At 41.0% G+C, this 16,280-nt stretch overlaps 1 protein-coding gene across 1 annotated transcript in view; it reads left to right on the forward strand.

Annotated features, from left to right (window-relative positions):
• ntrk3b (neurotrophic tyrosine kinase, receptor, type 3b) overlaps positions 1–16,280 on the forward strand; it is a gene marked incomplete at both ends in the record, with an annotated part of 88,284 nt that overhangs the window by 26,455 nt on the left and 45,549 nt on the right. Inside the window, 1 exon segment of the mRNA XM_084337062.1 lies at positions 6,310–6,553. Coding sequence (XP_084193188.1) covers positions 6,310–6,553 — 244 coding nt within the window.

A 16,280-nucleotide genomic window follows, 5' to 3' on the forward strand; every position in this document is an offset into this window, starting at 1 on the left:
CAAAATCAAAGGCTACATCTTGAATGATGAAATTCTTTCACGCAAGGTGCAAGACATCGCTAATCTTCCTTCTGTGGTCCGGCCAGCCTGGCAGGTGGCCACCCAGAATGTTGTTATGTTGGTCACATTTTTCAATTAATCCCCACGTAGATGAGATGTGCGTTGAATTAATTATGGGCCTAAACAGAGTCCAGTGTCTCAGCGCAACAGAAGTGATAGTGTATTAGACATGCAAATAAAGCTCTTTCCTCTCCTCCGAGCCCTCTGGATTTGTACACCTCCGATTTCACATGAAGAGAGCGAGTAACCCCGTTGTGAGAGAGAGAGAGAGAGAGAGAGAGAGAGAGAGAGAGAGAGAGAGAGAGGGGGGGGGAGAGAGAGAGAGAGAGAGAGAGAGAGAGAGAGAGAGAGAGAGAGAGAGAGAGAGAGAGAGAGAGAGCTCTGCCAAGCAGCAGTGCCCCTGTGGTGCCACGTCTGCAATCAGCCCAAGGGTCTCTACACTCAAAAAGGGAAAGTGTTGATGAGAGCCAAAGAGCATAAATGTGTAATTCCAAAATTGTGTTTGTTTTTGCCTGTGTGGCCAGTAAATACAAAGCACTAAAGGTACTTAAGAGACACTGAATGTGTTATTACACAAAACGTCCTTTTTCGCCCATCCCTCAATTTAGACGTTATGCCAATTCTCTGCTCTACTCCTCCTGTCGGCCTGGGGATGGTGTAGACTACCACATGCCTCGTCCCATATGTCAGCCGCTTCTTTCCACCTGACAGCTAGGATAAAGATAAACACCACTAGCACAACAGTTAACCGTCTGTCGTGTGGTAGTGAAAGGTTAACCTGCTGTAGTGTGGTAGTGAAATGTTAACCCTTTGTAGTGTGGTAGTGAAAGGTTAACCTTCTGTAGTGTGGTAGTGAAATGTTAACCCTTTGTAGTGTGGTAGTGAAAGGTTAACCTTCTGTAGTGTGGTAGTGAAAGGTTAACCTTCTGTAGTGTGGTAGTGAAAAGTTAACCTTCTGTAGTGCGGTAGTGAAAGGTTAACCTTCTGTAGTGTGGTAGTGAAAAGTTAACCTTCTGTAGTGTGGTAGTGAAAGGTTAACCTTCTGTAGTGTGGTAGTGAAAAGTTAACCTTCCATAGTGTGCTAGTGAAAGGTTAACCTTATGTAGTATGGTAGTGAAAGGGTTAACCATTTGTAGTGTGGTAGTGAACAGGTTAATGATTTGTAGTGTGGTGGTGAAATGGTTAATCATTTGTAGTGTGGTAGTGAAAGCGTTAACCGTATTTAGTGTGGCAGTGAAAGGGTTAACCTTCTGTAGTGTGGTAGTAAAAGGGTTAACATTATATAGTGTAGTAGTGAAAGGGTTAACAGAGATAGCACTACAGCCAGTAGATGAAAGTTGCATGCAACTTGGTTTTTAGCTCCGACAGATTGTAGATCATCATTCTCTCAGGTTTACGTGTCAGAAGAACCAGGAAAGGAAACACGCTGGCAGCTTGATTTTGAAGTTATGGGAGGTGGTTGCGGTCAATAGGGGTGAATAAATCGCAAGGGGCACCAAAAAAAAAACAATAATAATAATAATAATACTACAACTTTATTTGTAATTTTGTATAGCACCTTTCATACAGAAACTGCAGCTCAAAGTGCTTCACAACAGAAAAAAAGACAGGCATAAAAAGAGTAAGATAGAATAGACAGAGTAAAATTGTGCAATAGTGCAGTGCAATAAGTAGTAGAATAGAATAGACATGAAATGAGCACATAAAGTGGAGACATAAAAATCTGTTTGTTTTTTTACAGTGCAATAAAATAGTTCTGGATTACTGTTTAACAGTTTAATGTCGTCTTTACCTTCTCTGTTTGGTATCCACAGTTTAAAACCTGACAGTCTTCCCTCCTGTTTGATACCCACTTTGAGCCTTCGAACCTCCCACTCAGAAAAACAATGCTGATTTCTTTTGCATAATCTCACACACATCCAAAAACCCGAAAGAGTTTTGCACACATTAATTTTATTTGAGTTATTGAGAGTAACCAGTGTTGGGCAAGTTACTTTAAAAAAGTAACTAGTTACAGTTACTAGTTACTTCTTCCAAAAACTAACTAAATTACTTACTCAGTTATAAATTATAGAAGTAACTAGTTACTTCAGAAAGTAACTATTGCGTTACTTTCAAGTAATTTTTTTACATAAACAACATACACAAATCTAAACAATTTTAATGTTGCTGTGGGACAAAGTGATACTAGTCTCCAATCAAATGTCATGTATTTAGATATTATAATTACTATGTTTATATAGTGGATCATACAAATACAAACACAATAGATGTTTTGGAACTTTTTATATGTATTGCCCCTCAACAGGCCACAACTGCGCAACATTAAATTATGCTTGTTAAGCACTATACCAAAAATAAATAACAAATACTGATTGATTGAACATTTTAATGAACAGATTGCAGAATGGGTACAGTACAGTACAGCTCAATACACACAATTGTTAAGGGGATGCAGATCAGAGAAATACTTTTGTCTTGTTTACATCAGGGTCCCCCATTTTCAATTAATGATATTTATGACATACACAACATACAGATATAAGAATCTAATCTAATCATCTAAACAAATCTAATCATGACATTTAAGACATGCATGACATACAGATATATATATATAATATCTCTGAGCACCTGAAGACTGTGCTATTAAACCAGGAAGTGCAGCACTATGTCAGCAGAGTAGAGCCTCCACTACTGCAGTGCCCTGCGCTGCAACACAACTAACACAAGAGTGAACAAAAAACCGTACACTGACCCACGGTCTCACGTTGACTTAACTTGCTTGTGTTGTCGCTGTGTGTGTGTCAGACTCTGGTGCTTTCGAACACCGGCCCACCTCTACCTCTGATTGGCTTACCATGACATTTTACTCAACCTCAGCCAATCGCGCGCTGCCCACTAACCAAGGAAGAACAGTATGCCTCTCGGCGCAGAGATCTGTCTGATGAAAAAAACAGCTTCAATCATAGACAGTAACGCGCCGCATTTTTTGGCAGTAACGCTAATGGCGTTATTAAGATTGATAGAGTAATCCGTTAGATTACTTGTTACTGAAAAAACTAACGCCGTTATTCCCATCACTGACAGTAAGTGAGTTTGAATGTGGCCACCAGTGATGTCATCAGGGATGTTGAATCCCTGTGTTGTGTTAATTACGGTTCAATGAAATAAGGTAGCAGTCCCTTAACACTTTGAGTGCCGACAACTTGTTATGTATTTTTTTTTTTTTATTAGCGATCTGAATTCATATTTCATCAACGAGTCTCCCGTTGGTACAGCAGCCTCTCTAGGAGCTCCGATGGGAAAATACCGCCCCCTATCGTCTATCCCTGTGTAACTGCAGGCCATTCGATTATACTGGTGGATCTGTGTGGGGGGAGCCAACTGGCTCCATTATGCTGGCGAGGGATCTGATGATGAGGTAAGTGATCGCGAGTTGGAAAGCAGCCTGGAATATATATTTACAGCAGCCAATAATCAATCAATAAATGCAATCGATATTTGGAATGGCGATCAGGAATTGGAATAATCTTTTTGGAGAACATCTGATCTAAGGTAAGGAGTCTATGTTACCAGTTTTAAGATAATCAGAGTTGTATTCACTGAGATAACAGCGTGTCCCGTATGTGTATATGTGTGTGTGTGTGTGTAATTTAGTGTGTGTGTGATGTTGAGGAAATGAGAGAATTGATTTCTCAGCTCGCTTCTATAGCGTGCATAAGTACACATATACAGTACTATCGATAATCTAGCGTTTATTTGAAAACGATTCATAAATAGGCCGACAAATGACGTGTCTAGTGTATTCTAGTGTATATGCTGTTTATGAGGGAATCTTTCTATTTTCCGGAAATTTTCGAGAAAACGATAGCTTTTCGAAAAATGCTATAAAAAGGATATGAACCGATTAAAAAAACAATCCGTTTCGACAATGTTGACTGCAAACAAGTCATTGATAAGCGACGGGCAGATTAGACACATAGCCATAATTTTTAACATAGATTATGCGTTTTTAACGCTATCATTGAAGTGGATGATGGCACTCAAGGACATTAATCAACGTTATGGCCGGCACTGAAAGTGTTAAGGAAAAGATATCGCTATATTTTCATCAACATCATCTCATGGAGCTGTAATTAACCCAGCACAAGGATTCACTGTCCCCGATGACATCACTGGTGGCCACATTCAAACTAATTTACTCTCAATAACTTTACAAATGAAATCAATGTGTGCAAAACTGTTTAAGAGTTTTTGAATGTGTATCATGTGGAAAATAAATTATAAAATAAATAAAAAGTGCCCCTTTTAAGGTTTTTAATCCTTTTTTTCTCCCAAGAAATATCTCAGTTAACTGTTTGATTACAAAATGCAACGCTGCTGGAATGGTTCCTAACATATTTGGGAAATGTTGCTTGTGTCAACAATTCCCCTATTTCACTACGTTTGCGTACTAGAAAGGGGGGTTAATTAATGAGGATTTCTAGTTATTGCAGCAGCTGCTGGGTGAGTAAAAAGACAAGATAGACGTGACGTTTATCAATTGATTTTACAGTCACTAGGAACAACATTTGTGGTAATTTGTCATTTTATAAAGTTCATTTCAGTATAACTCTGAAAGGCATTTACCCCCCCCCCCTCTTCTGTGACAGTAATACCGGCATGGGTTTAGCTTACATAGTCATGTAATATTAAAAAAAGACAATTTGACTAGTATTCCGTCTACTGAAGTAGACATTCAGACTACAACGGATATGTCCACATTGGACAAGTCCACCAAGGTATCGCCTATGATAAGAATGGATTAAATGGACACTTCCTTAACCTCAAAGAATCCACAGGCTACATACAGTACCTCTAACAAAAAAAAAACACGGGCAATCATGGCAATGCAAGGGTTTATGGACAACAAGGAGACATAGAGCCAATGTATCATAGATACAAGTGGTGCAGGCTTCAATGTCGCCGTTTGAGGTGCACTAATAGGACGTGTAGTGTAAATAACATAGACTAAGTAACATAATTCACAACTTAAAACTTTGATTTGATTTATTAGAGTAGACGATTGTAACAACACAAGTCAAGGATAAAACACAATAACGTCAGAGACTTGTTTCCATTGTGGTCCTTGGTCTGTATCACAAAGAACAGACATAGGTACAACGTGGAAATCAACTTAAGAACTAAACAATTCACATTGCATAAATAGAATAAATGTAGCTACCCAAGATAAAATACAATATGCTATACTACAACATTTTCTAAAAGCCATATTTTTACCTTTTTCTTAAAACGATAGTGACTGTTGATGCTGTTACTGGTCAATGGAAGTTTGTTCAGTTCAAAGTACTTAAAGGAGCATTTATCCATGTTGGGTTGAAAACCGGGGCAGGCACAAGTCCTCAATACTGGCTCTTGTGTTGTGGGCATGTACACCCCTATTCAGCCTAAATAAAACGTCCAGAGATACTCAGGGGCCCTGGCATTTGTAATGTTATGGACGATGTTGAGCTGGAGTTGCACAAATCTAGCGTCCAGGGGGAGCCAGCCCAGCTGCTGAAAGTGTACTCTGCCCAGTGCCCACATGTGCTCTAGAGGAAAGCCCTAATGTGAGTCTGATGAGTTTGTTCTGGAAGACCTGGAGTTTATCCTTCAGAACTTTGGTCAGACCACTGAACCACAAACAGATTGCCTGGTCAAAGCAACAAACAACAAGTACTAAAAGACAACTACTAGCCGAATCTAAAAAGGGAGCTTTCCTGGTCAGTAATGTAGTTCTGCCATTCACCTTGCTCATGGTCTTGAGAGCCATAGTTTCACCACTCAATTCATTGTCTAAGTGGCAGGTGAAACCAATTCATGTAGTCTGGGTTGGGACCCAAAGATGATATATTCGGGGTTTGCCCAGGTGGAGAGATAGTTTGTTATCGGTGAACCAAGAATTTATTCTGGAGAATCCCTCACTAGGAGTTGCCCTTAATATGTAGAATTTGTGTTGCCATATCTGTACATACAGAGTCTGATCAATGGGTCAACTCCTGCTAAGGTTTTTATACAGGGGTTCAGTTGGTTCAGAGCATGGACTGTCTGTCAAAATCATCTGCCTTCAAAAGGTTTTCACATGCAACCTGAAACGAATGCACTGAAACGAATGCACTGACATAATCATTTCGCCGTCATCACCACGGCATTAGTATGTGAGAGATGCCGTTTGAATTAACATTTCTAATCGACTGAATCTTCCAGAGCCCACGGCCCCGACGCCATGATCCTCGTGGACGGTCAGCCTCTGCAATCTAATGGAGAACTGGGCCTCTCCCAGATGCTGCACATCGCCACTCAGATCGCCTCTGGCATGGTCTACCTAGCCTCCCAGCACTTTGTCCACAGAGACCTGGCCACTCGCAACTGCCTGGTTGGCAACGGTCTCCTGGTCAAGATTGGAGATTTTGGCATGTCCAGGGATATCTACAGCACTGACTATTACAGGGTAAGGATGCCTTTTTTCTCTGTTCCTTTATTTCTTTTTTTTTTAAAGATACTTGGCAATCCTCCTTCCATCTGTGCTTCACCAGTTCCTGTGACAATACAGCGACAGAGGAGGGAAGCATGTGACAATGCGAGGAGAGGACCGAGCCGGCAGCCAGACTGTTGTTACATAGACACGTCGTGTCCTCTGTGCTGTTTAACAGCATTATGGAGTCTGTAAAACAACAAATTATGAGGCGACTGCTTGGTTGGCGAACTTTGTATCCGCTAAATAAATAACTGTATATTGTAGATGGACGGATAAAAGCAGATCTGGGTTTGTTTAAACGGTTTGGGCTTTTGGAAATTACTTTTGGTGCGCTTGATTTGGTTTATCCAGCATGACAGCTGGTGCACATTTTACACTTCTTTGGAAGGGATCAAGAGCCTGGTGGGTAAGCAACTTAGTACAGATAACGTAAGCCTGGTGGGTAAGCAACTTAGTACAGATAACGTAATTGTAAGTAAACAAATTCCGCCCCATGTCTGCTAGGTTTTAGTGTATGCATGCTTACCAACGGTATGATGTATGGTCCCTGCCTGCACACCATCTGTATACATTTCAAAATGTTATATTTCAATAATTTGTCATTTAAACCCCCTCCCAGTAGATACCAGTGAGGGGAGTTGGACGAGACAGTTTCAATTATAGACATAGACACTACAGTGTATATGTATACAATGTATATGGTTGCAATACAACTAAATCTACCATTGCTGTTCTGTCTCCACCAGTGTATCTCATTCCACACATCGGTAAGGTGACCCCAGCTGGAGAGTTATTGAGGCATATTTAATCATGTTAGTTATATAAGTTACTTAAAGTCAATTTAGGTTTTATGTCTTGTGTATTGAAGACGTCTCTCTCACTCCTGTGAAGGGGGAAGAAGATGAGTTATCACAGAAACCTTGTACATAAGACTTTAAGTAACTTATCATTAATAACTAACATGATTAAATATACCTCATTAGGCCCAGCATTATGAGCCATGTCAGGTTAGCACCGATAATACAGGTCCATGCGGGCAAGTGCTATACAGTATCTTCATCTCCACCCAGTGTTAATATCATGACTCATACCTAACTAGATGGGCAGCCACTACACCGACCATGACTCTAAAGCAGACCTGGGCATTGTACGGCCCGATTCTGGGATGATTCTGACCGGCCCGCGAAAGATTACATGATAATTTTTTTTTAATTTTTTTTTATATTATTATTATTTTTTATTTTTTTACTTTTTTCTTTTCATGTCAACGTTCACACGCACAATATACGCTTACCTAAGATTTGACTTGATTCAACAACAAAGCAGTCGGGGCAAGCCGAAAACGGTGGAAAGTGCTGTTATTTGAAGTTTGGATTTCTTTTTTCACAACTGAGGTAGGTAGATTACATTTTTAGAGACTAAAATACAGAAAAAAGGTACCGTTGGGTACCGGTATCAATTCACAGGTACCGGTACCGTATCGGTTCAAATGTGAACAGTACCCATCCCTACTGAACACACAACTGCAGGGCAAGGGCATTTTTGCTCATGAAATGCATAGCCATGTGAAAGCCTTCATGACAAAGTTGCAATTAATTTCAAGGCAACTAGGCAGCAACAATCTCAAACACATGAAAACCCTGAAAGAAGTCAAACCATCAGCTGATCACCGGCACAGGTACTCATCCATGTTGGGAGCACTGCATGATGAATTTTCAAGGCGTTTTCAAGATTTCAAAAAGGTTGAGGATGAAATGCAGCTGGTTTCCTCTCCCTTTACCTGCAGTGTTGATAGTGCACCCACTGATGTTCAGCTTGAACTCATTGACCTGCAGTCTGATTCACTACTGAAAGAGCACTTTAAGTCAGCATCACTGCTAGAGTTCTACTCTGCTCTCAAGGAGGAGAACTTTCCAAACATGAGGAGACATGCTCAGAAGATGTTGGTTCTCTTTGGATCCACCTATATGTGAACAGACATTCTCAGTCATGACGTTTACCAAGTCCAGGTACAGATCCTCTCTCACTGATGAACATCTGGCAGCTGTGCTTCGCATCTCCACCTCAGACATGCAACCTGACTTTGATGGACTTGTTAAAGCTCAACAGAGACTGGATTTATCACACTGAATGAAAAAAAATAAAGAGCTGAAGAACACTAAAATGTGGAAATATAACAAGTGAAATGGGACACTTGATCTTTTTTTTTTCTTTTTTTTGCACTGTTCTGAAAACATTAAATGTTTAATATAGTAAAGTAAAGTAAAAAAGGCTACTGGGACACTTTTCTTTACACAGTTCAGTGACATGTCTTGTTTATTTTGGCTATAAGATGATGTGATGTCTTTAGAAAGCTAAGAAAATCCTTGTTTCAATAGTATATGAAACTCAAAATAATAACTTTATTTGTATAAGTATTTGAGTTTGGAATCCAACATATTTTCAGTTGCTCATTTGGCCCCCCGGGAAAAATAATTGCCCACCCCTGCTCTAAAGACTGTTCTTTACACACAAAAACATTCATGTTCATGACTTTGATTATACAGATGTGTGCAAAACTTGTCACCAGATCACAATTTTCACGTTCTTCCACTGAAGGGGGGGGGGGGGGGGGGGGGTAGCTTTTATGTACTTCCTTAAAATCTGAGCTGGCTGTGTGACGCAAATAATTCTGTGAACCTATCATGGTTGCTATTGCCCAGCTGGCCACACTGTCATCCAGGAAATGCTAACTGCTAACGTGAAACTCATATATAAGTTGATACATCTAGTGATCTATGCACAAAAACAATGATCAATTAAGCAAAACTCTTTAGTTATAACAAGATTGTGTAAGCTAAGAAGTGTTTGGGTGTAACACATTTTTGGCTAACCGTATTTTTGGCAAACCTTTTAGGTTGAAAAAAAGTAAGTTAACTGATTTGGTGGAAGATGTCAGTGAGGGGGGAAGGGGGGCGGGCCGTACATAGATCAGAAAATCTGAAATCAGAATAAGAACCACCATCAGAAAAGTCTTTATTGAATTTGTCTTAGTCGTTTGGTGCATCAAAAGACAATATCAACACTTACAAAGCAAGTAGGAGTCAATTGTAAATGAAAGTAGAATAGAATGGAATATATAAACTAAATTTAAATAAAACTACAATATAATATAATATAATATAGGACAGGGCTGTACAATTGTGCATGATTGTTGTAGAATATATACACAAAATTAGAATAAAAATACAGTGGAATAGAATATATCAGAGCTGTGCAATTGTGCAGTATATGAACAGTGACAATGACAGCAACGGTGTAGGGATGCTGATACGACATTTGCAGTAGTTTATTGAACATCTTTGATGGAAAAACCATACCAAACAAATAGTTAATCAATATTAAAAACACAGGCGGAGTGGAACTTCTTCAACATTATTATCATACAGTGGCCATGGACAGTGTAGTCTTACTATTCCTGTTCCTCTGACTCTCACAGTGAGAGTGTTTGTGTAGTTTGTTATCTCTGATACGCCTAAAAGAAGGCTTTATCTAATTGGCTTTGAAGACTGAGGAAATTGTATCACAAAGCCACAGTTGATTAAACGCACAGATAAGGTACTGGTGGCGGATGAGCTGAAATGGATCAGTTGATCCAATTGGTTGGAAATCAACGTACACACCTCTCGTGCAATTGGTGTGTTTTGTCCCTTCTGTGACAAAACCAACAAGGCTTTGGCAGAGAAGAAAAAGCACACACTGATTTCTCCACAGCCACACTGTTGGTGTACTGTTTAGTTCACTTAAGTCTTTATCAATATCGGGGGCAATTGAATGTGACGAGGAACAACTCAACACAAATGTTCTCACAAAGAGCAAGTGAACAAGTGTGTGCGTGCATGAGTTTGTTTGTGTGTGCGTGTATGTCTGTGTGTGTGCATGTGTGTGTGTGTGTGTGTGTGTGTGTGTGTGTGTGTGTGTGTGTGTGTGTGTGTGTGTGTGTGTGTGTGTGTGTGTGTGTGTGTGTGTGTGTGTGTGTGTGTGTGTGTGTGTGTGTGTGTGTGTGTGTGAGTGTGTGTGTTTTAGATGTCCTGCTCCATATGAGAACTGTAGATACAGCCGGCAATCGGATCAGGACCGAGGGAAAGTTGTAACAACAAATTCAGCCCACATCAGTCATGGGTATGTGTATGGATCCATACCAGAAGAAAAAGGTCCTGAATCAAATCCCGAAGTCAGGATGAACCAGCTCTGACATACTGTAGCTGTGACAATGCGTTTATCAAGAAATGGATGTCTCAACCTTTTACTAGCTTATGAGGCAGATGCAAAACTAACATTACCATACTTTTTTTTGTAGCAAGCACAGTGGTGAATTCATGGAGGAAATCGTAGATAGACGGTTACATAATTTATGCTAAATACATTTTCCAACAGGGCTCAGAATTGTATGCGTTCTTTGAGAAGGCTGCCAGTTTGAATGAGGGATTCCAGGTGTCTCTGTATTGTGTCTGTGAGGGGGTACCTCACACACGTGCGCACGCACACACACACACACACACACACACACGCACGCACGCACGCATGCACGCACACACGCACGCACGCATGCACGCACACACGCACACACACACACACACACACACACACACACACACACACACACACACACACACACACACACACACACACACACACACGCACACACACACACACAGGCTCTTTGACAGAAGAGTGGCAAGCAGGACAGGGATGACACAGCGAGGAGGGGAGAATTACTTCTTAGATGGATCTATTATGTTTAGCAGATACCCAAAGCCCACGCTGTCAGAACCACACCCAGGAACTGAAGGCAATTTCATATTTTTGGAGCTCAGGTCCTTCTGGGTCCAAACTAGATCAAAAGGATTTAGATAGATGGATTGCCTGTGTGTGTGTGTGTGTGTGTGTGTGTGTGTGTGTGTGTGTGTGTGTGTGTGTGTGTGTGTGTGTGTGTGTGTGTGTGTGTGTGTGTGTGTGTGTGTGTGTGTGTGTGTGTGTGTGTGTGTGTGTGTGTGTGTGTGTGTGTGTGTGTGTGTAGGTGTGTGTGTGTGTGTGTGTGTGTGTGTGTAGGTGTGTGTGTGTGTGTGTTTGACTAGCAAGTAGGTAGGTGTGTTTGCCAGGCGGGAAGTCGCAGTCTGCTGTTGCATTTGTGCGATAGCATCTCTGCCATACTACACACAGAGAGGAATATTGACACAACCCAGAGATTAGGAGGTCGTAACTGTATTGGACACATCCTCCGTGCTGAGTGATTATAAATAGGAGGGGCTGCCAAGTACACAATCTTCACATCGCTGACTAGTCATATTGATGTTTGTTGTCCTTCGGGGCGGCCATGACACTTGCATGCAGGGAAAGAGATTAGATTCAGGACATTTCGGCAAAAACCTTTTTTGTGTAGCGTCCGATAGAATGGGGTCGGGCGTCCCGGGCCGTCTGATTGACACAGCCTGTTGTTTTGTTTATTGAGCGGGAACCGGTGGAATTACGCCAACACAAAGCAATGTGTGTATCTTTTTTAACTCAGTGGTTGTTTTCTTGTGTGCTTCCACCTCAGAATCTGAAATACCTATTGTAGTCTGTAGGGTTGTTGCTTAAAAATCAACACTATGCAAATTGAAGTGGCATTCGATCTCTGCTGTGATAGTGCACAAGTGGTTTGGCAAGGAAATCTATGCCACACAGTTGTACTGGATGACTAAACTAATATCCAAATGTTGGGGCATGTGTGACTAGGCATGGGTACTTGTTGAGGCATTGTGGAATGTTTTGATATGATATACATCATATGATATACATGATATGAACGTACAGGTTCATAGCTTCAAAATATAATAATCCCTCGTAGAAATCAGGCAGATACTTTTCAACCTATGTATTATGAACGATGATGGTCCCACAGTAGCTTATTTTGAGCCACATACCATCAACGACTATGCGTGGAGGACTACTTCACCCACTGCAGTACAGAATACGATGGCAGGAAGTGTTGTTCCGAGTGACATATGGACTCCCACACACTGACTGCTGGCGCAACATATATCGCTCTTGATTGAAAATGGAATTCATGAAATTATGTCAGCCTACATCTAGTATTTCTCGCTATATTTGGTATAGTGTAGCGCAGTGGCGTTGTTAGCCCTGGGCTTCCAGGGCTTTAGCCGGGGCTTTTTCTCCTAGCCCCGGATCTTAAAAAAAAAAATGTTTTAAATGTTTTTCTTTGGCAGCATCCCCATTGTCTGTGCTGAATGTTTGTTAGTGTTTGGTATTTTTTGTTGGTTTTTAGTACTTTTAAACATCCATTTTTAGTAAGTAGTAGTTTTCATTTGATCCTATAATTTTTTCATTCACCGATTTGTGGACTTCTTTTTTTAGTGTCCTGAAAGGCGCCTTATAAATAAAATGCATTATTATTATTATTATTATGATCCAGGAGGGAAAATACACTTTGGATAGTAGGAACTGCATCTCTGCCTGTCCTGGCCAGGAAACACTTTGCAATTGTGATATCTTCTGGCAGTAGTTGGATATTGTAATGTGTGGCGAGGGGTTGCAGCAATTCCACTGAGAGAAACTGGTCTGAGGCTGGATAACATGCCTGTATGCCTCTCATAAGTTGTTCTCCAACTAATCAGAACCTGCTCTCAAGCTCTTGCAGCATTCTGTCGAGGACTGGATAGAACAGTCTCTGTCTCAGCTGATCTCCTGAGCTGAGGTCTGAGCTTGTGCCACAAGATGACTCAACTACATACTCGTCCATCCTTTTCCGCTTCCTCCTTTGGCTGGTAGTATGTTCCTCAATCCCAAGGCCATTACATATGGCCTTTGTCCTGTCATACATGTCCACTGCCATCTCTGAGGTGCAATAACCTTTGAGTGTGTCCTGCACTGCTTTTAAATAGTACAAATAGGTATTGAAGATGTGCACTTTAACGCAGCAGCACCTGGAGCCATCATACCCATGTCCAGTGTCCACTGACAAAGACATGCTCATGATACTGTGATAAACTATAATAAGCTTTAATCGAACCCTGGTTCATTTCCTCGGATAGTCCGGTTGGTTTGGGGTGGTGTGAAAGCTCATTCACTCTTGCAAGTGAACCCTGCTGCGGTTCATTTGAGATGTGAATGCAAAGTGGACCAAAGGCAGGAAAATACCCAAAAATCAAATTTTTTTTAGGAGAAAGACTGAAGCATATGTATATAATGAAACACACAATACAGTTTTTTTTTCGATTTTGAAAACAGGGCCCGGTGTTTCAAAACACTACACACAATTAGCACAACCACACACACAATTATCAGAACACCTCAGATCCTTTGCTAAATTAAACACTTGTCAAAACTATACACTAATTTATAAAAACTAAAAAAAATTACCATATGAAACACGTTTCATATGACTTAATTCTGTTTGAACCAGTTACACACTGCTGTAAAACACATTTAGCAATTCTACTTCTCAGTGATTAGAGTATTGTAAGTGAAGTACACAGAGAACAGTGGCGGCTCGCCACTGGTGGCGCTAGGGCGCCGACCCACCTGTTAAATGAGAGAAGAAGAAAAAAAAACTTTTTTGTTTTTTGTTTTATAGCCCTATAAATAATATAAACATGTTTAAAATGAATAATATTTACTCATTTTAAGTATGTTTGTATTTCCAATGCACAATATAACGTTATTATCTAAATAAAAAAACAGCGTTTTCATGGGCAGGAAGTGACGTTTTTTTTTATTTTTTCGTATTTCTCGCCCGGGCAAGAAGCGATAGCGCTCTGCGTGCGCGTCACAGTTTGATCGCTGTCTCCGTCACAGCCAATCAGTGCATACGGCGTTGTGCGTTGAAATATGACTATTATGTTGGAATCCGAGCGCGATTTGAAGCGGTCTAGCCAGCAGCGTGTGAACTTCCGTGAAGAATTTCCATAGCCGCATTTCGCGGAGACGCTCTCTGATTGGCCGACGCGATGCCAGTTTTTTTCCATTGCCGCATTTCTCGGGTTGGTTAGAGAGATAATGCAACTCAGCCGACTCGTCAACAACAACAGCAACTGTTACTACACTGAGCTTAGGCACTCTTTCAAAGTTGGTTAAGGTTAGAGTTTGTCTTAGAGCATGGCGATAGAACGCCAGGTAGTTTGCAGGATGTTCGAGGCGGACATGGACAAAGGCACTCAGTACTTGTTGGCTAGTAACAAGCTATATTATGGAGGCAGTGTGGACATGCATGGACAATGGATGGACATCAACACAGGCTGGATGGACAATGCCATGGAGTGGATATACTTTATCAACAAGCCAACAACAAGGTAGATTAGCGATCTTAACTCTAGTTTAATACATGATACGTTGTCTACTGATGCCGCATAATATCAACAGCTGATTCGTTGTAACGTTACAGCTTTCAGCTAACGTTAGCTACTGCTAGCTGTTAGCTCCGTTAGCTTAGTTGGCCACTTTAACGTTAAACGTTAACGTTTAAACGTTATGTCGAGGTCATACAATACTACAGTCGACATAAGGTTAACGTTACCCCGTTTCCATGAAGTGTTTAAATAGCAGCAATCTTGTTGAAAATGTAACTACTAAAATGCTCTCTGATGCTGCTGATGCATAATGAATGAATGGTGAGTTGTTTAAAATGACAACATACATGTGTTAATTATTTGATTTGATTGATCCGAGAGACAGAGAGATCGTCTATGTTTGAATGAATGAGAACTTTATTAACAGATTGCAGAATGGGTACAATACAGTACGGCTCAATACACACAATTGTTAAGGGGATGCAGACCAGAGAAAGACGTTTGTCTTGTTTACATCAGGGTCCCAGATTTTCGATTCATATCGATAGTTTAATAGCTAGCCTTGGCTCGTTTAACAATATGCAAAATATGTGTACAGCCCTGTACTCATACTGAAGTTATTCTTGGTATATAATAGGTCTGATTGTGTAACGAATCGATTCCACGTCGCGCTGTGTGTGAGAGAGAGAAGGAGAGAGGGAGAGATCTGCCTGTGTTTGTAGACGGGCGAGTTTTGTTTCTAACTTTTCTATTTATATATTGTTGTGAATTAGAGTCTACTCTATACTTTATTTGACTGGTTGTGTGTTGTTGTAGTAACAGCTGAGCGACTCGTTCATAAGAGCCGATTCATTGCCGTGAGCGTGAGTCGAATCGCTCACGTCTTGCCATGAGTCTGTTGCGTGGTACTACCGTACTGTACATGTTTGCAAAATGTTTGGTATAGCGCCCCTAGTGGCGAAGCACCCACCGGCCGCCACTGCTCAAAGGTGGAACATACTGTTTGGCTGGTGCACCTCTGAGTCCTGTAGAAGTCGATGGTCGTGCTGTGCTGTATATTCCATATGCGGTAGACAGTATTTTGTTTCCTCCGCAAAGTGAATGTTTTTTTCTCCCGGCTTAGCTGACACAAACGTTAAGTAGACTAGTGAACTTCCAGTGCAAGAAAGCGTTACCAGCGCGAGCGTCTCCCTGCTAGCTCGCAGTTTAGGTCAGCCTGATAATAACAATAACAGCCGCGCCCACCAGCATGGATCAACACGCGAGGTTGCGTGCTGTGACGTCACTCCCCAATACAAGGAAAAGCTCTCCAAACATATATTTGACTGTCGAAAACGAAAGAAAATACTTAGTAACGCGTTAGTGGCATCCTC

The sequence above is a fragment of the Notolepis coatsorum genome (genome assembly GCF_963971535.1).
Source record: "Notolepis coatsorum genome assembly, chromosome: 20".
Classification (NCBI taxonomy): Eukaryota; Metazoa; Chordata; class Actinopteri; order Aulopiformes; family Paralepididae; genus Notolepis; species Notolepis coatsorum.